Source organism: Micropterus salmoides, unplaced genomic scaffold (assembly GCF_014851395.1).
Source record: "Micropterus salmoides isolate LMB-PRFRI ecotype aquatic unplaced genomic scaffold, ASM1485139v1 Ms_hic_scaffold_18, whole genome shotgun sequence".
Lineage (NCBI taxonomy): Eukaryota > Metazoa > Chordata > Actinopteri > Centrarchiformes > Centrarchidae > Micropterus > Micropterus salmoides.
In genome coordinates, this window is record NW_024040928.1 from 20,069,307 (window position 1) to 20,091,186 (window position 21,880).

General features: G+C 40.9%; 1 protein-coding gene across 2 annotated transcripts; it reads right to left on the reverse strand.

The window, feature by feature from the left end:
* Nucleotides 1-1,603: 1,603 nt before the first annotated feature.
* Nucleotides 1,604-21,339, reverse strand: syt14b (synaptotagmin XIVb). Of its 2 annotated transcripts, XM_038726331.1 has the most exons (9): nt 21,318-21,339; nt 17,354-17,401; nt 13,729-13,875; nt 11,020-11,157; nt 10,212-10,456; nt 6,309-6,746; nt 4,169-4,349; nt 3,705-3,761; nt 1,604-2,945 (listed from the first exon to the last, which is right to left on the reverse strand). In XM_038726331.1, the coding sequence occupies exons 1-9, from the start codon at nt 21,328-21,330 to the stop codon at nt 2,629-2,631; spliced, it is 1,584 nt and encodes a 527-aa protein (XP_038582259.1). In that variant the 5' UTR covers nt 21,331-21,339; the 3' UTR covers nt 1,604-2,628. The 2 variants fall into 2 exon arrangements, with proteins under 2 accessions (XP_038582259.1, XP_038582260.1); XM_038726332.1 differs by lacking the exons at nt 13,729-13,875; nt 17,354-17,401; nt 21,318-21,339 and adding an exon at nt 11,351-12,676.
* Nucleotides 21,340-21,880: the final 541 nt, after the last annotated feature.

The following is a 21,880-nucleotide window of genomic DNA, read 5'->3' on the forward strand; positions in this document are numbered from 1 at the left end:
TCCCTTCGGAGACTGGGTTGTATTCCAACATGTTAACGTCCCCAAACATCTCCAAGACGACCAATGCCTTGCTCAAGAAGCTGAGGATAAAGGTGATGGACTGGCCAAGCATGTCTCCAGACCTAAACCCTATTGAGCATCTGTGGGGCGTCCTCAAATGGAAGGTGGAGGAGCGCAAGGTCTCTAGCATCTGTGATGTCGTCATGGAGGAGTGAAAGAGGACTCCAGTGGCAACCTGTGAAGCTCTGGTGAAGCCCATGCCCAAGAGGGTTAAGGCATTGCTGGAAAATAATGGTGGCCACACTAAATAATGACACTTTGGGCCCAATTTGGACATTTCCACTTTTGTTGCCAGCTTTTTAAACATTAATGGCTGTGTGATGTGTTATTTTGAGGGGACAGCAAATTTACAGTTATTCAAGCTGAACACTCACTACTTTACATTGTAGCATTTCTCCAGTGTTGTCACATGAAAAGATGCAATCAAATATTTACAAAAATGTGAGGGGTGTACTCACTTTTATATGGTAAAAATGAAGCTGCAGCTATATAGTTTAGCATAAAGCCTTGAAATGGTAAAGTGGTCTGGCTCTGTCCAAAGGAAGTGAAATTGCCTACTAGCACCACTTAAAGCTTAAAAAATAATTATATTTCATTTGTTTAATCTATACAAAAATAGCGTAAGTAGTAGTGTAAATACAGCGGTGACTCCAGGAGGTTACTGGTCCCGACCAAGAAATACAAAACGACCGAAATGTAAATGCAACAAACAAGACATCATGTGTTTGTATGGGAGCTTCAGGTGTGCTTGTTGGCAGATTTTGGTAGCTTCTGACTGAGCCAGACTAGTTGTTGACCTCTTGTTTCCAGTCTTCATGCTAAGCTAACCAGCTGCTGTCTGTAATTTAGTATTTATTATACAGACATGAAAGTAGTATCTTTTCATTAAACTCTTGGCAGAAAAAAAAGTGTGTATCCCAAAACTATTCCTTCAATTGGTTGTAAATGCCGGTTATGCAGTGATTGTGCCCAGAGTGAAATGCAAGCCATACTTATGATTTTTTTATTTTTTTAAACCTCCAGTGGCTGTTATTCCCTTTTCTGCAATCAAAAGCCAATTGTTTATCTGGCAGGAATGCTACACATCTGGTTTTCATTCATATTAAGATGACTAAAATTTTACTTTGTAGATATTTGGCCCTGCAGGAGAACTGAAGGGATGAGGTGTGGTTGCAGCATCCCCAAAACCCAGAGGAGGGGTTCAGTCCTGGCATGAGTGAAGGAGAAAGAAAAATGCGACCCCACCCCTCAACTTCAGCCAGCAGAGAGAGGGGTTCACACTTTTGTGTAGCTGTGTAGTCTTCAGCTTTCTGACTTAGCTTTTCTTGTCTCATGAGGGTTAAAGTTTGGCTTTCCAGAGGAGGACAGCGCATGTATAACCAGATTTCTCCCAGCTCTGGACAATGTTTTCATTTATTTTATCCTTTTATTTAATAATACATCTTCCAGTCACTTGTACGGAGAAAATATGATTTACCTTTTTGCCTATAATTTCATTTTGCCACTTCAACTCACTTCACAGAGAACACAGCCGAGGCTGTCATCAGCACGGCCTCACAGAAAGCCGGGTTTATTGGACTGCGCAGACTTTTGCATATTCCTCCTCAGCGGGAAGCACCGTGTTTCTACATGAATGAACATGGCTGACTTGTCAGAAGGCTGAATGGTGAAAGAGGCTCAATATGTATTACACTGGAAAGGAAGCTGCTCTTTGATACCAGTGGCAAGCAGAGCTGTGTCCAATTCTGTAAGAAACTCAGCGAGCATAAGAATTTCAGTCCTCTAGTTTAAAGTAGCGTCAGATGCATAGTGCACTGAGTCATACAAGCCCACAATAATAAAAAAAAAAAAAAGTCTTTGTGTAACACATACCCCTAGAGGGACACCCATAAAACTGGTAAACCATTTGACTGATAATCCAAAAACATGAAGGGGGAAACCGATGAAGGAAACTTGCATAATGTCGTGCATGTAAATATACTGTACAAAGCATAGCTTGTAAGCATAGTTGCAGCATGTTGTAGGCCCTTTTGTAACAGTCTTTTCATTGCCTTCTCTTTTGTCAACGGCAAGGACTGATAGAGAAATGTCTGGTATGCTGGTGGCAGCTGAAGTCCAGAGAAGCCTGGAAGAAACAGGGAGGAGTCAGCTCGTCCTGGACTGAGCTCTTTGGTCCAATATTTAGAGATGCAAAATGTTTGAAAAAGTCTTAACATTGTCCTGTAAACAAGTTAGGGTACATGCAGATCTTGTTGTAGGCAGCATTACTGGAAAACAAACGGTTTCCTTCGGTTCTTGGTAAGTTTTTCAGTTTGTCATTGCCTTTTTTATTGTCAAGAAAAGGCCCCGAGCTGGATCTCCACCAATTATGTCAGCCTGTCTGCAGCAGATTAAAATGGCAGATTAAAGGGTATTCGTGCAGTCTCTGGCAGTAAAGACTGGGAACCCATGCCTGTCCTCACACCTGTATGCGCACACATCATACATCTGACAAGCTGCTTCCTTCTCGCCTAAAACTCTTGACTGTCCAGGGAATGCTGTTAATATAAGTCTTCATAAATCTTCCTCCTATGTGTCAGTGAGTGTGTGCCAGTGGCAGACCTGCTGTCCTTCGGCCTCTTTCATCTCTGCCCAGTGGGCCTGCTGCTCCTCGCCGGAGCTGTTTAGGCCCAGGGAGACCCAGCCCAGCCTCTCCCTGGGCCTCATGCTGCTCCGGCGGCAGAACACAGACAGCACCAGCGACACCTCGGACAGCTGGAAGAGCGCCACTTGGAACACAAACGTCTCCTTGTAGGTGGGGTTGGGCTGGCCGCGGCATACGGCCGTCTTGCACTTGGACATCTCTTTCCCCTTGGAGTCCAGCATGGTGAGCTTCACGTAGGTGTCTGAAAGGAGGTGTGGGAGAGAGGTTAGAGTGCCATCAAGTGGTGGGTAGCAGTACTGCAAGAAACATTACAAAAAGTGTGTAGCAGAGGTTTTGAAATAGGTGTACATTTCTCTTGTTGTGCTTTAATCTATCTAATCTAATTTAAACCTTGGAAGCAGAGTCAATAAATGGAAGTAAACCAGAACTCTTGGTCTAAATAAAGACCAGGAAAGACCAGTGCTGTACATTAGAATGTGTGTTTTTAAAGGGTCAGTTCACTAAAAAAAACAGATTTGCTTATATTTTCATATATTTGTTTAACTCGTACAAAAACATACATATAAAAATCTCAAGATATACAGTAGTTTATGGGAGGACTAACAGATTTTTTCCCCTTTGGACAGAGCCATGCTAAGCTAAGCTAAGAGTCTCCATGCTCTAGCTTCATATTTGCTGCACAGACACACATTTCCCCAAAATTTAGTTTCCTATTCCAAGAGTTGAATGCAGTTTTTCAGATCTGAAAGCACCACAAACAGGAACAGGATTTGGATGAACTGGCCCTGTAATCTAATGTTATGTAAGTGAAAAACAAATTAGAAGGATTGCATGCTAGGAATTTTTTGTTGTTTTTAAACATGCATAATGATAGAACTTCATGCAATAAACAAAATGTAGCATTTTGGGCCTTAAAGACCTTAAATTATTGTGAACACATAATTCAAATATTTCGAACACTGATGACCCAAAGATTACTAGTAATTTACTGCTGACTTACCTCTCATGATATAAAGCTGCCCCCCTACAAAGTGTTTTATACAACAGAACAGACCATCTGTGGAACACACCATAGCACACAAGGTTGGAAAGAAGAAAAAGAGGAAGCAGGAACAGTTTAAAGATTGTGACACACACCAGAAGATCAGCTTTCATGGGAACTTTGATAAGCAGCAATTGCTTCGGCATTATGGCTTTAATCACTAGAAGGTTACTAAAAAGCTGGTGCTGTTGCCAGGAAACATTTAAATGTAATGGTGCACAATTTGTGTTTGTTACATGCTGCTGGGAGGCTTGCCCATCTGTTTTGCCAAAACAATTGTCCTAGAGTATTAGCACACTTTGGGGAAAGTACAAGGGAAAATTTCACTGAAAGGAACATTTACATTGTCACTCAGCACCTCATTCCAAGCTGGCACAAAACCCAGGAATTAAACGATTTGACATGGAAGCTTTTGTACGTACTGACGGGTTTATCAGACGCTGTGGTTTTGAAGTGGCTTCCCTGGATGACCTCAGCAGATAACTGTCCTGTGGCAGAGTTGTAAATGAGACCCAGGAGGATCTCTGGCAAGGAAGAGTCTTCAGTGGAGCGATAGGACGGCGCTCCTGCACTGCGAGACACGCTCACCAGAGAGCCGCAACCCTGGCAAGATGAAACACACAGAGAGTTTGTTAAAGCTGGAGTGTACAAATAAATTAACTTCCATTACATTCAAGCCCTTGCCAAACAAGTTCACACAATGCCGATTAAGCCCGTCACTGCCAGTTAGATCTCTCTGTATTTCACAGAATACGACTGGTGTCTGTGGCAACGTTCCCGAGCTGGCACACCAGTAGTGATGTGTTTTATGTCAACCAGCCGTGATTGGTTTCAGGGGAGCAACCCAGAGTCGTGTAGAGAGCTCCACGATCTGCCATTGCTTTAAAAAAAAAAAAAAAAAACAGTTAAATGGAGAGAATGTTTACTATTGAGAATTTTTTATTGTTTATTTTGTTTATTATGATTATAGAGTTTGTGTTAATATGCTTTGGCAACACTGAACTGTGTGCAGTCATGCAAGTACTAGGAGAAGAGAAGGGACTGAGGGCAGACACAATGTTGCATTACTTATCCTGGACAGGTTGGTATTTGTAAAATATTTCGAGTAGGCTATGTAGCTGTTACATTTACTCTGACTATATAATGGATGATTGTCTTGGAACTGAGCTCACCTGCAAGCAGACACAATAAGCGTGCATCTGCAGTTTTTTGTGTAATTTTTCCTACTGCCAGTAGAGAAGACAAAGTTCTGCACTGCAGGTTTAGGAAAGCATCAGTGGGATTTGTACAGTCTTTCTAAAGGTTTCTATGGTTTAGATTCATAACCAAAAAAGAAGATAGTTTGACCTTTATCTCAGAGCATCACAGCACCAAATTACATGAAAAACCTTTTAGCCATGTTAGCAGCATGAGTCTATCAAGTATAATATGTACTAACAAGAAGTAGAATTTTTTCAGACTGGTAGTAGCCTTCTACGCAGACCCTGGAGACAGTTAGCTTAGCTTAGCATACAGAATTAAAGCAGTTAGCCTGGGTCTGTCTAAAGAGCTAGAAATCTGCCTATTAGCTCTTCTAAGTACATAAATAACCTTTTAGCCACGTTAGTGGCATGGGTCTAGGGATGGAGGTCGGTTGGACAGTCGAACGGTCCACAACTTTCATGTAGGCAGACATAGCTTTGCTACTATTAGTTCAGATGTATGTACATTTTGTACAGTTTTTCATGGTCCACAGAGGATGAACCCTACTGATTTTGGTGATCCTCTTCTTCACAACTATCAGATGGATGGCCACGGAATTTGGACATTTATGCTTCCCTCAGGATGAATTGTTTTAACTTTGGTGATGCCCTGACTCTATATCCAGTGCCCTCACCAGGTAAAAATTTTTAATTCTTCCACTACTTTGGTTTAGGACAAAATACCTGCCAATTTACGAATAACAACCCCCTCCATCTCAGCTGTACTTTGTTTGTATTTTTGTTCAAAAATTAATTTTGGTTTGGATGCTAAACATTTAATCTCAGCATGTTAGCATGCTGACTTTAACATTTACCTCACTGTGCCTCAGCACAGCCTCACAGAGTTTCATGTAATTTGATGTACTACACAGCCTGACTAACTAGCATTACATTATAACATTTGTTTTTAATGCATTTATATATAATGTATTTAAAGTGGATCCTTTAATTGTCATCTTTCATGCAAAAATGACCAATTGTTGGTTCCTGCTTCTCAAAAGTGAGGGATTTTCTGCATTTCCTTGTTTTACATTACAGTAAATTGAATATTATGGGGGTTTGAACTGTTAGTTCATCACCTTCGGCTCTAAGGAATTAAAATGGGTATTTTTCACTATGTTATAGTTTTCTAGAGCAAACAAGGAACTGATTTATTGAGAAAATAAGATCAATCAATAATGAAAAAAGTTGAAACCCTAGACTAATTTGCAATTGAATTAAACAGGTCTACAGGTGAAATGTTCATTGTCAAACCAACGACCCAGATGCCTCAGATAAAACTATGCACAGCGCAAGATGGAAATGCCCAAAGCTGTCTCACTGTAAGTTCAGAGCCCGGTTCCAGGGTGACAGGTAGAGCCATCTTGCCCTGCAGGTTGAGCTTAGTCAGGTAGAAAACCTTCTCTCCCAGGACCTTCTCCTTTTTCATCCGCCTGATGCTGTACAGGCGGAAGCGAACAGCGTAGTCCCCTAGGGTCTCCTGTTCCACCCTGGAAAACTTGAACGTTTCCGTGAAGACAGGACACGGACCCTTCTGCACACCAGTCTTGGCCCGTTGCTTCTTGGTGGGCAGCAGGACCAGGTGGACCTGCCACGCAATGTTACCCGTCTGTTTAAGTGCAGGAATGTCTGTTGCAGCAGTGACCGTGACGGCCAAATACTGCTCGCTGGAGTCATACTCGAAGGCGACATCCAGCGTACCGTATTTGCCGAGTGGCTCTGGCTCGTAGGCTGTAGGGAGCTGAGGACCAGAGCCATCCTGAGTGAAAGAAAAAGAGAACGAGAGGAATCGTGAAGAGAGAGAGTGAGGCTATAAAAGAGGAGGGGATCTTTAGTGTTAGAGGGACTGAAAAGGTTGTTTTAACTTATTAACTTTCATCAACTTCCTCCATTTCCTAAATAGCATTAGTTCATTTACTTTAATTGAACAAGTGAATTTTTGACCACAATGCTTTGTTTGGATCAGCTTTTTGGCACTGATTGTGTGTTTAAAGATTGTAAGTTGTTATTGATGTTCTCCAAAAAACCTAGGAAGAAAAAGAAATATGTGTTTAAAATAATTTTTGCCCACATTTGATGTTCCCACACATTCAAAAGTTGTGTCTCCTGCTGCAAGAATGCAGCAATAGACAGATAAGGGAAAATGGAGAGAAAATGTAAATGGGTGTCTGAATGTGTCACACTGTGGGCATGTTTGCTCTATTTAGTTAGTTCTTAGTCAGTCTGGTTATCTTTACAGGTGCTGGTCATATAATTAGAATATCATCAAAAAGTTGATTTATTTCAGTAATTCCATTCAAAAAGTGAAACTTGTATAATTTATACATTCATTCCACACAGACTGATATATATCAAGTGTTCATTCCTTTTAATTTTGATGATTATAACTGACAACTAATGAAAACCCCAAAATCAGTATCTCAGAAAATTAGAATATTGTGAAAAGGTTCAATATTGAAGACACCTGGTGCCGCACTCTAATCAGCTAATTAACTCAAAACACCTGCAAAGGCCTTTAAATGGTCTCTCAGTCTAGTTCTGTAGGCTACACAATCATGGGGAAGACTGCTGACTTGACAGCTGTCCAAAAGACGACCATTGACACCTTGCACAAGGAGGGCAAGACACAAAAGGTCATTGCTGAAGAGGCTGGCTGTTCACAGAGCTCTGTGTCCAAGCACATTAATAGAGAGGCGAAGGGAAGGAAAAGATGTGGTAGAAAAAAGTGTACAAGCAATAGGGATAACCGCACCCTGGAGAGGATTGTGAAACAAAACCCATTAAAAATGTGGGGGAGATTCACAAAGAGTGGACTGCAGCTGGAGTCAGTGCTTCAAGAACCACCACGCACAGACGTATGCAAGACATGGGTTTCAGCTGTCGCATTCCTTGTGTCAAGCCACTCTTCAACAAGACACAGCGTCAGAAGCATCTTGCCTGGGCTAAAGACAAAAAGGACTGGACTGCTGCTGAGTGGTCCAAAATTATATAGTTCTCTGATGAAAGTAAATTTTGCATTTCCTTTGGAAATCAAGGTCCCAGAGTCTGGAGGAAGAGAGGAGAGGCACAGAATCCACGTTGCTTGAAGTCCAGTGTAAAGTTTCCACAGTCAGGGATGGTTTGGGGTGCCATGTCATCTGCTGGTGTTGGTCCACTGTGTTTTCTGAGGTCCAAGGTCAACGCAGCCATCTACCAGGAAGTTTTAGAGCACTTCATGCTTCCTGCTGCTGACCAACTTTATGGAGATGCAGATTTCATTTTCCAACAGGACTTGGCACCTGTACACAGTGCCAAAGCTACCAGTACCTGGTTTAAGGACCATGGTATCCCTGCTCTTAATTGGCCAGCAAACTCGCCTGAACTTAACCCTATAGAAAATCTATGGGGTATTGTGAAGAGGAAGATGCAATACGCCAGACCCAACAATGCAGAAGAGCTGAAGGCCACTATCAGAGCAACCTGGGCTCTCATAACACCTGAGCAGTGCCACAGACTTATCGACTCCATGCTAAGCCGCATTGCTGCAGTAATTCATGCAAAAGGAGCCCCAACTTAGTATTGAGTGCTGTACATGCTCATAATTTTCATGTTCATACTTTTCAGTTAGCCAACATTTCTAAAAAATGTTTTTTTTTTGTATTGGTCTTAAGTAATATTCAAATTTTTGGAGATACTGAATTTGGGATTTTCATTAGTTGTCGGTTTTAATCATCACAATTAAATGAAATAAACATTTGAAATATATCAGTCTGTGTGTAATGAATGAATATAATATCCAAGTTTCACTTTTTGAATGAAATTACTGAAATAATTCTAATCTCTTCTAATTATATGACCAGCACGTGTAGTCTTTTCTGTATCTGTTATTTTGACTCTGTTTTGGGTTTCAGTCCTGTCTGTTGTCTTGTGTCTAGTTTATACTATGTGTTCATGCTTGTTGGTCTGATGTTATGTGTGTCTTGTTGGGGGGGGTCTGTTTGTGTAGTTCTGGTATGATCTGTTTAGTTTCATTATTTTGATTGTTCTGCTATAGTCTGTTCTCGTTATGTTTATTATTCAGATTGTCTGAACTGTTAAGTTTTGCCCTATTATGTTTAGTTTATTTTCTGCATTCGGATTTGCTTCTGTCGGTTCCTCCAGTAATTCTTCTGCCTGCTTTTCTGCTAGTGCTTTGAGTTCCAGTTAGTGTCTTTTCTTGTGTTTTGCATCTGTTAGTATCTGTCACTTCCCCCCCTACTGTCACTCTACCTATCTGTCTGCTTGTGTCTTATTTTGATATGGCCTCTGTTTTGTGTTTTGTAACCTGTATTATGTCTGTTACCCCAGTAATCCCTCTGCCTGCCAGTCTCTCTGTTTTCCCCTGCTCTCACTGCCTGCCTATGTCTCGTTAGCCTCATGTCCCTCACCTGTGTATCTCCTCCCATCTCGTTTACCTTGTGTATATATCCTTGCTTGTTTCCCCTCAATCTTTGCCTGGTCATTGTAGCTTGTAATGCTCTGTCCTGTGATGTCCTCTGTCTGCCCATTTTTCCCCGCTAATTCTTGGATGACCAGTTGGATCATTTGTTTGTTGGGATTGTTTATTTTACTTTGAATACCCTGGACTCAGCCACTGTGTTTGTAAGTGTGCTCGCCTTTTGTTTAATTAAATCTTTTTTTAACTGCACCTTCTTTGCTCCAGTGTCCTGCGCTTGGGTCCTCCAACCCTTCTCGACCACACAATCCTGACAGAATGTCTCAAGTTAATTGAGATATATATATATATATATATATATATATATATATATATATAAGCTACACAGTGTGTCCACTTAGAATCAGATTTACACTTGTATTTGTGTGTTCAAAACAAACACCAATAGATTCCCAGATTTATTGCTGAATATCATACCAATCCTTATGAGTCAGAATTGATACCAAGATGATTTACAGTGCCAGTGGAAATTGCAACAATGCTGGTAAATTTGTTTCCCTCTTAAACAAGTACAACCACCCTGTCTCCTCATGTTAAGTTGACCTGTAACTGACATTGTAACATAAAATCACATTTTAAAGTGAACAAGTTATTTAATTACTGTAGTGGTCTAATATAAATGTCTAACTAATTGGTAATAATGCTGACTTTTTATACTATGTTTATGGTGAGCTACAGGGCAGATATAAAATACAAACTATAAATAGAATTGTTATGTGCTGCTTAAGGACACAGAAAGGGGGAACATACCTCTGGTCCCAGCACAGCTGTACTGTCACTGGGTATGTCCTCCTCACAGCCTTTGTTGAGGTAGCTCTCGGTGTCCTGGTCCACACTGGCCTCACTGGAGCAGCGCAGTGGGGACGACCCCCTCCTGACCGCCTGCTCTGAGTGGGAATAAGAGGACATGTGGGTCGCCGAGCCCTCGTCCTGGTACGGAGGAGGCTGGGGCTCACTGAGCGAGGAATCTTTCTTTATTCTCTGGATGCTGTTGGCTGCTTATATGACAGTGACAGAGAGGGACACAGAAGGAGTAACGTGATATGATTGGTGTGTTACTGGAGACATACTGTGCCCTGAAGGGATGCTTATTATGTATGCAATAGGCAGTCTACCACAGAGTCAAGTTAGAGGCCATCCTTTTAAACTTTTCCAGTCTTTATGCGAAGCTAAGCTAACCGTCTGCTGGCTATAGCTTCATATTTAATTCATATTTAGTTGTTAGACGTGAGAGAGCTAACAATCCTCTCTGCAAGAAATTGAATGAAGGCAATGTCAACAAGATTCTAACAAACAATGGTACTTTGTACACAGTAGTTAGAAGTTATTATTTTTATTAAATTCATGTTAATTAAGTATTCTTTAATGTTGCATGTATAACTCTACATAACTCCACAATGCCACATATTATGTATTTATATTTAAAATAATTTATCATATTGAAATTTATTAAATCTTTAATATTCCTTGTTGGTATATTAATATTATTTTATCAATATTACAATATATATATATAAAATAAAATGATTGTGAGTATAACACATGAGCATCCTCTCACCCCGTTCACTGGAGGCTTCGCTGCTGTAGCCTCCCTGCTCAGTGGACTGTTTGTGTTTGTTGCCCCACACAGAAGTTGTGTTCTGCTGGGCCACAGCCTCTGGGCCTTTGTCCTCCTCGCTGTCCGATAAAACTCCCTCTGGAGAGAACACACGGAGACTCTAGTTTAAACGTTACATTTATCTCACCAAGCGTAATGTGGACAAGGCACTCTGGAAAGGTTAATTTCAGGGTGTATGAACGTCAGGTTGTGATTTCAAATAGTTGGCAGAGTTTAAAAACAAGAGAAGAGGAGACCCACATGGTGAAATAAAAGCAGCACACCATCTAACCTTGGTTGCCTTTCTTTTTTTTCTTCTTGCTTTTCTTCCCTTTCTCCTTCTTTTCCTCCAAGTCCGAGGCTTCCTCCAATTTCTTTGAATCCCCCTTCACTCCTTTCCCCTTCTTCTTTTCTGACTTCATCTTTTTTGCTTTTGAAGAAGCTTTAGAAAGCTCAGCCTCTTCCTCATCATCTCCCTCCCTCTCAAGGTCCTCCATCTCTTTCTCTTCTTCTCCCTCGTCTTTTGGCTTTTTCTGTTTTGATAGTCTGCTTTCAGTCTCAGGACCAGGCGATTGAGGAGGTTCATCACAGTTGCCGCCTCTTTGCTGAGCACCGGATTTGCCTCCACTCTCACTCGCCTGTCTGTCTTGTCCACCTGTGTTTTCTGTTTTCTCTGAAGCATCAGCTCCCTCCTCTTGCTCTCCATCTTGGGATTCCTCTTTGTTTTTCTGTGACTTGCCTTCTTTCTCCAGCTGCTTCGCTCTCTTTTCTTTTCTCCTCTGTTCTCTCTTCTCCTGCAGCTCCTTCTCCTCTTTCTTCCTCCTCTCTTCCTCTGCTAACTCGGCTTCTGTCTTTTTAACTCGCCAGCATCCGTCCCTCCATTCCCACTCCAGCTGGTTCTGAGTGTGCTCTGCCTCTGTAGTGAAACCTGCCTGGTTGGTCTTTGAGGCTGTGTTGCCTGTTTCTGAGTCTCTATTCATTTGCCACATGCTCTTACTGCTGGCCTTGCCCTCCTGTGATGCGGAAGTCTGACCCGACTCCTGGCCACTGGCGTTTCCCCCATCTTCCTCGTCCTGCACCTTGTTGATGATAGTGGTGACCTGTTCAGTCAGTTGGTCGCTGACAGCATAAGTGGCATCGCTGACAGCGCTGGCCAGGTCGTCCACACGGCTGGTGACCGAGTCCAAGATGGAGGAAATGTTGACAGATGGCAGGTTCTGCTGGAAGCTCTTGAAGAAGGCCATCTCTCAGCCAGGATCCCGTCACCACGCTGACCAGCAGATTAGCTCATCAGAGGCACTGACATGGACATGTGGTTGTTAGCAGGGTGTGCTGCCAGCATCACAGTTTGTGCTGAGACCAACACGTACACACAGCGCAATATGGTGATAGTAAAGATTATAACTCATGTTTTGCAACAAGAGCTCTATAACAGTGTTTTTGTACTCCACTATTTGCACTCTAAAGTCTCTTTTTAGAAAACTATGGCCTCAGTTTTGTCACAGGTTCAGCCTTCACTTAACTCTGTTTTTACACATTTCATTCTCATCCTCCAGGTTTCCCCCCAGTCCCAACACTGTTCTCATTTCAGACCCTGGGTGCTTTCTATTCTGTTAATTATACTTTCTCTTGTTTTAGTCAGAATGTTTATTGATTGGTCGGCTGATCTGATGTGACAGTAGATGGGGTGGCTAGCCTGTTGTTAAGCTAAAAGCTTAAAATTTCAATAATATAGCAATTTGCACTGTAGTGCAAACTGCAGTGGAAACGCCTTTGACATTATTCATGTTTATTCATCTAATAAAACATTTTACATGTGCAGAATCTGAATTACGAATAATGAATCATGAAAACATGATTACGCATGTTCGCTAGACAGTCCTATACAGCTGCACAGTTGAGCTAACAAATATGTACTCTATATATATATATATATATATATACACACATACATTGTAGCATGACATCAGATCCCACTCTGAAACCATGTATAGAATAAATGTATGCAAAGTTATGCTAAAAGAGGCTGTGTAAAACCCTACTCCCTTATGTCTATATCCTTTGTAAGTGTCTATTTTATATTATCATTCATTGTGGTAACCAAAGTTCGTATCTCCCCTACACACCTGGCGATGATTGCTTATTCTCTATGAAAAAAGGCGGGTTACAACCTCTCATGGTGCTCTGATGAAGGCTTGTTTACCAAAACGTGCCAGGATAAGAAAGAAAAAGGTAAACTGAGGCCATATTATGAGATTTCTAACACTATCCCATTTTATGAGCTGTTGTCCTTTTAGCAGAGCACCCATTTCCCTCAGAGGAAGTACACATTTTGCACTGAATATGCACGTTAAAATCAGCCTTAATGCACTGCAACACTGAAGATTTAAAATGAAAACATGGATCATAAAGACCTTAATTTGATGTCATTAGATGTGGATTGTTGCAGAGGGGCACTAAAAGGTTTGTTTAGATATATCCAGTATATATCTCCTGCAGCTGTCTTTTTCTTGTATTTACTTTGGTTACATATGGGAGAGGTGTCTGAGGATGAAAACCAACAGGGTGATCTTCAAGGTCTTAATATAAAACCAGAACAAATCCAGTAATCATCTGAATATTTGTGTTTAAATGCAGCCACTGTGGTAAATCTAGAAGTGTGCTGAGTACCTGGCTGGGTGTTCTTATAGCCACCGAGATGTGACAGTTTGTCAGGACTCTCCACTGACAGCTTGTTGCTGAGATAAAGAAAAAACAGAGCCATCAATGCCATGAAGGCTCCAATAGAAGACAGGACACCCAGAAGCTCAGGGGAGACTGAGGAGAAGAAGAACAGACATACAGAGGGAGGGAAGCAGGGAGACAGGGGAGAAAAAGGAAAGACAGACAGAAAAAGAGAAACAAAAATTAGACATGGACAAACAGGTAATATTGATTATGGAGTTATATCACAGTTACATTTTCAAACCAAAGTTCCGATGGCTATTACTTTAATAAAAAGAAATACAGATGGCTGTAAGCTTTGAACAAAATACTTTTAAGGCTGTTAACAGCCCCACTTTGATACTCAAAATAATTCTTATTGATGAGATTCATCTTATTTTTGAATCAGACTCCTGAAATGTTGCCTTGCCAGGGGAGCATTAGCTATTGTGCTTGCTTTAAACAGTCTGCGGTTTTCCACTTCAAAGGCATACCAGATACAATCTACAGCACTGTATGTAGGCCAACCATACTTCATGTAACCATGCAGCCCTGTGCTGCTGATGTGCTATTTTTATGCAAGCCTCAAAGGGACTGTATCTAACTGAAATGTAGGCTCAGTAAACCAGCACTGGGTCTGCACTTAATAGGCTACGACACAGACACACTGCAGTGTAATAACTGAAGAAAAGGGGAAGTTGGTGGACAATGAAGCATGAATGGTATTTCCAAAGACCAAATGCCTCAGTGGAAAGGGCAGCTTGTAAAATGAAGCACACTGTAAGCGAGGCTCTGTGATATGAGGTGTCTGAATTTCAAGTTGAAGTGCTTGAGGTGCATAATACAGTTTTTGGATCGCACAATTATATGGACATAGTCGACAGTGACTCCCTTAGTGTTTTACTAGAGACACCAGTCTTCAATGCTTTGCACACCCAAACAGGTGATTTCAATTGACCGTTCACGAAACCTCTCCCCTGAACAGCTCAAGCTGTTGAGGTTGTGACTATGGGGCGGTACAGTAATACGCTTTTCATTTTTTTTGCCTAAACACAAGAACAAAACTGTAAACAATGGATTAAACTATGTACTACAGCAAACATAAGTCCTCATCGCAAAAAGCAAAGTGCAACTTATACACATACATAAATATACAAACAATAAAGCAAAAATATAAACTATGTGTGTCATCCAACAAATGTAAGTCCAGTGAGCTCCTTTAAGGTCTTTCGGCCTCCACCAACTTCTAAGTGAAGTATCTGATTCCTCAGCTGCTAACTTTGTCTGTCTGCTGTCTGTGCTGGGTAGGTAGTGTACAGAGGTTTGTCTTTTTGCTGCAATCTGTTTGCTGTGTCTGGAATTGCCACAGATGGCCCTGAAACCAAAAAAATTAGTTGAAAGATGCTAAAACGCTTCGAAGAGCTGAGGCACAGTGAAACTGGCTAATACTTCTCTGTGGGTTCATCACTACCAGCGACATTACATTACTCATTACTCACTTGATTCATTGTTACTATAAAAACAATGATTAGTGCAGCTTTAGGTCCCTTCTGGAATGTGATTCCAAATTATCCTTAGTGGCATTTTGTGTTATCTGTTTCATGTAACACTCTTGATTTTTCATTAAAATGTGGTATTCCTGGTTTATTAATTAAACAAATACACCTGAATTGATTAGTCAGTTAATTAGTTGATTGACAGAAAACGAATCATCAACAAACTAATCGATTAATCGTTTTAGTCACTTTAAGCTAAAACCAAACATTCCCAGCCTCTCTGTGAGGCTTTGCTGTTTTTCTTCGTGATAGTACAAAAATAGTAACAATGGGTTTTAGACTGTTAGTCAGATGAAACAAGCAATTTGAAGACATCACCTTGTTTTTAGGAAAATCATTTTGCATCATTTTATGACTTTCATAGACCAAACTGTTAAATAATCCATTGTGAAAATATTCAGCAAGACTCATCAATATTCAAAATATGTCTTAGCTGTAGCCCACAAAAAAAATGGTGCACAGCCCAAACGTTGTAGCATGTGGTTTTATAGCAGGTTCTAACTTTGGAAACAACCATCACCAGTCACTGCTTCAATCAGTCAACAGTGTGAAAACTGGTAATCTCCCTGAGAGCGCGAACAAGACAGGAAGAGAGACAAATTGAGGCATAGTTTCTCAAACCTCCAAACTACATCCTGAACTTATGGACAGATTTGTTTCACCATGGCAACAGGCAGAGACCAATGCAGCCTGACAACTAGCGCCGCTGCCTGCTGCAGACTGCCAGAATGATGAATGCTAAATTCCCAAGAATGGCAAGAGAAGTAGGAGAGAGATAAGACAGTGATGTGGCTGCAGAGACTTACCTTCTCTATCCTCTTTAATGCCAGCTGTTCCCATAAAGTAATATCAGAACTGCTGTTGCTAAACATAGTAAATGATCCAAGAAGTGGAGAAAAACAGTTGTCCTGCTCTGAAGTAATCCGACATGTAATAAATCCCTAACGCTTAGTCTAGTCGAGCACTTGCCAGGCTCACGTATCAACTCTCACTGCTGACAGTTGTGTTGATTGAACCAGAATGACCTCTGCAGCCATGGGCATGGCAGCCGCCTGTGGAAATGAACAGCTTATGGCCCTGTGCCCCCGCAGTGTGACGATGCTTCATACATGGCCCCGCTGTGTAAATGTCAATGACAGCTGAATAATTTAGACACCTGAGATAACCCGATCCGCCCGTCAATGTACACTGGAAAGTGGGGCGGTAGCAAGTCGGTTCTTGCAACAGCTTCAACACCCATCATTCTGAGTAACATCTGACAGAGCAGAATAAAGTGGATTTTTCCCCTCTTCTCAGCCACCTCCCTTTCTCTTTGTCTGACATTTTGACTCCCCTTATTCACCACATCCATCCTCTCTGAGCATGTGCATGTACAATTTCTGTCTGCACATAAAAAACAAGAAAATAAAACCAAACAAACCTGCTGTTTTTGTTTTGTTTTTTTACAGCATGTGAACTGAGGCCGAACTCAGGACTCTGAACTGAGCCTCAGGATTCAATCTGCTTTTCTTTCTAGATAATGAACCTGACTAACAAACATGAGAACGCAGCCACTGAAGCATTCAATGTGAAAATTAATAATAACCTCAGAGAAACCTGAACTCATCTAGATGGGTTAAGGTTTTCAAATAAAAACAAGGGAAACAAATTATTTTGTCATGTTTCTGCATCTTTGCGACACAGGCAGAAACAAATGCATGTCACATTTCCTCAGTGGGAACATTAACCTTCATTAATTTATTCATGTAATAACTTTTTGAGCTTTCAGTGTAGTGCACACTGAACGTGGCAGTAGTTTTTAGGGCATGCTTGTTTAAAAAGTAGGTAGGCAATCTGGAAATGTTGCTTACACATGGACCTCTGATACGAAACAAAACCTCCACACTGAATAAATCATGAACACACAGCTGCCTTCTTTTGCTGAAGTGAGCTAAAACTCGATATGCCATGCATAATTTACACACAGATATTAAGCTTTCTAAGGTCCATATAGAGACACTTTCTGTACACCAAACTTCACAGGAATATGGCCTTACCTCGTCTGGCACAGATGAGCTCATGAACACCACAGTTCCTTCCCCCTCCTGGTTAGAGAAAGAGATAAGAAGTTGGGAGTCAGAGGTTAAGACATGATTCTGTGTTCTATAGAAACATATGTTCATGCCTCAGGTTAGGAAGGCTATAGAGCTGATTTACTGGAACCGACTGAGAAAACTCTCCCGCAAATGTTTAATTCTGAACTTCAAGTTAACATAATTGTGCCATAAGAAGGAAAACAGTTAGTGTTATGGACAGGACAATTTCTTGGTTTTAGATGTGTTCGTAGGTAGCTTTGTTTTTCCTTTGGACAGAGCCAGACTAGCTGTTTCCTACTATATCCATTCTTTATGTTAAGCTAAGCTAACCATCTCCTGGTTTCACTTTCATACAGTATTCAACGGACAGATATGAGAAAGGTATCAATTTTCTCATCCAACTCTCTGCCAGAAAGTGAATTTTTGAGCTTTTACATTAAAATACTGTGTATATTCAGGGGAAAGTACTCAAAATAACTCAAAATAATTAAAAAGCACACTGTAAGCCATTTGTAACCATCGCTAAAGCAGCAATAACTCCAGCTGAATGGAATAAATTTAAATATTTCTCACTAAATGGGTCAAAACTGAGCTAAAGATCATTCATGCAATTCATTATTCATATTAAACTGCAGCAAATATTACTTCAATGCACCTTTCATAAGATTTAAATAATTAAATTTAATAATAAATACTGATAAGTTGAAAGCAAGACCCCCCCAAAATAAACAGTAACAGTACATTTGGACCAGACCAAAAGTAAACCCTCAATTTTTTTTATTATTTTGATATTATTTATTAACTCTTCTCTTAAAACTGTATTTCCTAACTTGAAGGCCTAAAAGCTCTCACCTAATTATCACCAATAATATGGTCATTTGGATTGTCTAGTGTTACTATACTATTCACTGTTCACAGTGGGACATTTTTACTTCGGGTTGTTGTTACAATACCTGGTTGTGATTACATTTCAGTTCCTTTAATCCCCCTGAGGTTTAATTTAATGAGGGATACTGACACTCGTATCTCCCTCACACACATTCACACACTTGCAGGCTTATGCAAATACACACATAACACACATTATCTCTCATGGCTCTACACATTGCTCAGCGCTTTGCTTACATAGCCAAGCAGATTTTCGAAACAGTATTTTACTCCCCTGAACGACCACTCATAAAATCTGAACAAAAAATGTATTGGACTTATTGTATCACTTCCCTCACATCAAGGTTTGGACGCTGAAAATGGTCTGAGGTGACGACTCGATGCCAGCGCTGTGAGGCAGACTTGTCTTCCGTCACACAGCAGAAAGACCCTCTCCGGACTCTCCTTTTCTATTCTTGCAGAAACAAAAAACTTGCCAAAATGTAGCAATCAGCAAAACACTGGTCACTGCTTTCCTTAAAATCACAGGTTGTCTCTTACAGTAACAGGAGAAGAAAATATTTTGAGTGTCTTCTTCTCTTACAGCAGTGGATTACCCCAAAGAGGGAAAAGATATCCAGATATTTTTTATTTTTTGGGGGACAAACTGTAAGAAGCTTGGAGACCCACTAGCATTTGAGAGTAGAGGACCGAAAACGGACAAAGACATTGTTGCAGTTTCAAGTTTTCTGTTTTACTTTCTAACCATCACTATGCTGATGATTTAACAATGGTTTTAAAAGTAACACAGCAGCTGCAGATTAATGTATTTTTTGTAGTAACTCTACTCTTATATGTTTCAAATATCAGTGATAGCTGCAGATCACTGCGCTACTTGTTTGCGTTGATGGTTCTGAAATAAAGTTTTGAAGTTTGAAGCTGGAGTGACTCTGATCATATAAGAAGCCATCAAACAAATTAAATTGTTTTTGATGAAAATCTACTCTGATTCTTCCAGAAGGATTTCTGACACTTGTACTTACTTAATGATCAGCTTGAAAAAACAAATCAAATTTAGTCCAGCTATGAAGTGCAACATCATTATGGCAGTCCCTTCTGACAACTGATAGGTTGGATTCATACTTAAAGACATATTTTAAAACACATAATACTCTCATTTGAATATTCTGAAAGATATTTTGTCTGATGTTGTATTTCGACCAAAAAGTAAACTACTAGACCTAATAACATTCTTATAATTAGGCTACAGGTACTCCTCCACCACTGACAAATCCCTAAATATCTATAAATCTATAACTATCAAATAATTAAAAAATTTTATGTTTAACTACTAGACACACTGTATCTCCAACATCACTGTATAATCAATTCTCCAATGTGCCCTGGGGGTGTAAGTTGAATATTGGATCACGATTGGCTTCCAGACTAGTTGCAATGGCACAAAATCATGCTTTGTTAAACTCTTGATTTAAGGTGAGCACAAAGAAACTTTACCCCTTCAGTAAATTAATGTGAAAGCAAACCCTCTGGTGTCAAGCTCTGCACATACATCATCCTGTATAGTGAAGGTCAAACATGTAAGGGAGATAACAATATGCAAAACATGTATTTGATTTTAAGATATCTACAAAGCCTGTACAACTAGACAACTTTCTTATTACATTTTGACTAGTCTATATTCAGTAGCCTATATTCTGACTTGTATGGATGAACCATCCATCCATAGTCAACCAGACAATCCCAGCTTACATCGGGCGAAAGGCAGGGTACACCCTGGACATGTCACCAGTCCATCGCAGGGCCACACATAGACAAACAACCACTCACACCTAAGGACAATTTTAGAGACACCAATTAACCTAGCCTGCATGTCTTTGGATGGTGGGAGGAAGCCTGGGAGAGAACCCACGCAGACACGGGGAGAACATGCAAACTCCACATAGAAAGACCTCGAACGACCAAGGTTCAAACCCATGACCTTCTTGCTGTGAGGCGACAGTGCTACCCACTGCACCGCCATGCCGGCCTGTATGGATGAACCATTTATTCTAATTTAAGATAGCCTATATCTGCAAATAAATGTTGAGTAGCCTCTAAAATGTAAATTATAGATATCCTATATTCATGTCCATGCCCTGTTACTACTGGTGCCCATGGTGAGTCACTGCTGATATGTCTTTATGAAACCGCACCCCCCTCTCTCAGGTGTCACGGTGTATCAACAAACACTGCTGCACGCTTGGCTGCACGTGACACAATATGAGCTGTGCCCACAATACAACGGGACAACGGGACAGCGGGCAAGGCACGCGCCCGCTCTTCACTGACTGTATCCTTTAGTCACTGCTCGGCGACGTGTTCCGGTCTCTTTCACTAAAACCTTGAAGAGATACTTATCCAGTGTAATGGCGTCATCATGTCGGCTTTTAAAGGCTACTGGTTATACACATTAGCCTACCCATGGCGTTTAGGGGGCGTATCAACAGCACGTGCATCCACAAAAATAACCGTCTAGCAACAGCAGAGTCGTTTTTAAATTCTAAACCTTCCTTTCTGATCGATATTACACCAAAATTCATCCGCCAAGTGCTGGTTCTTTAACAGTAGCAAAAGAAAGTAGGCTACTTGGCATGTGATGCTAAGCAACAGCCTGTTGTGATAAAATAAATCGACACACTGCCAGGAGCGTCTGTCCAATTAAAGATTTCACAAACGGTAAGTCAAAGCCCCAGGTCCACTTTAAGCATCACTTCACGTGGCTGAGGGAGCACGCGCGCATCCCGTGAAGGGATCACAACATCCCTGCATCAGTGCGGGTGTCCGTCCGCACTTCAGCATCAGCCCCGTGCTGCAAGCTGTCCCAGCTCCGGAGCACTGCGGTACCCACGTCTTGTGATAAAATAATAACAAAGAAACTAGGGATTTTAAAAATAACAGACTCGGTGAAGGTTCAATTTGATTTTATAAACAGCGTTCTCGTTCTGTCTCGAGCAAAGTTTCACACGAGTCCCGCAGTACTGAGACCGAGTAGACTTACCGTCAATCGCCATGATGCTCCGTCCCGGACTGTGTGTGTGTGTGTGTGTGTGTGTGGAGGGGGGGTGATGGAGGCATTCATGTGCCAGTGGACTGTGTGTGTGTTTGTGTGTGTGACAGAGGTTGTGTAAGCTTTGTTCTTTCAATCAAAGGAGAAATATAAGATATCAATGTTAAAACACACGATATTTAAGATAAGATGAATCTTTATTGATTCACCGAGGAGGAATACAACTAGCTGCACATATACAGAAATAAATACAGATAAATAACTTGGAGAAAGTAAAAGGTATTTAACCTGAAATATGAAAAGAGGTAAGAAACAGAAATTGTTGAGAGCAATTAAAGACAAACTGAAAAGACAAAAGGGACAGTGGTGTGATTAGTAGCAGCAAACATTTAATTAAATAGCTATCACAAGTGCACAATGGAGCATGGCAACATGGCCAGATGACCTGAAGATACTCAACAAAATTATAAAGGCAACATTTTTGTTTTTGCCTCCATTCATCATGAGCTGAACTCAAAGATCTCGAGTGGCCTTTGTTGCGTTTATAATTTTGC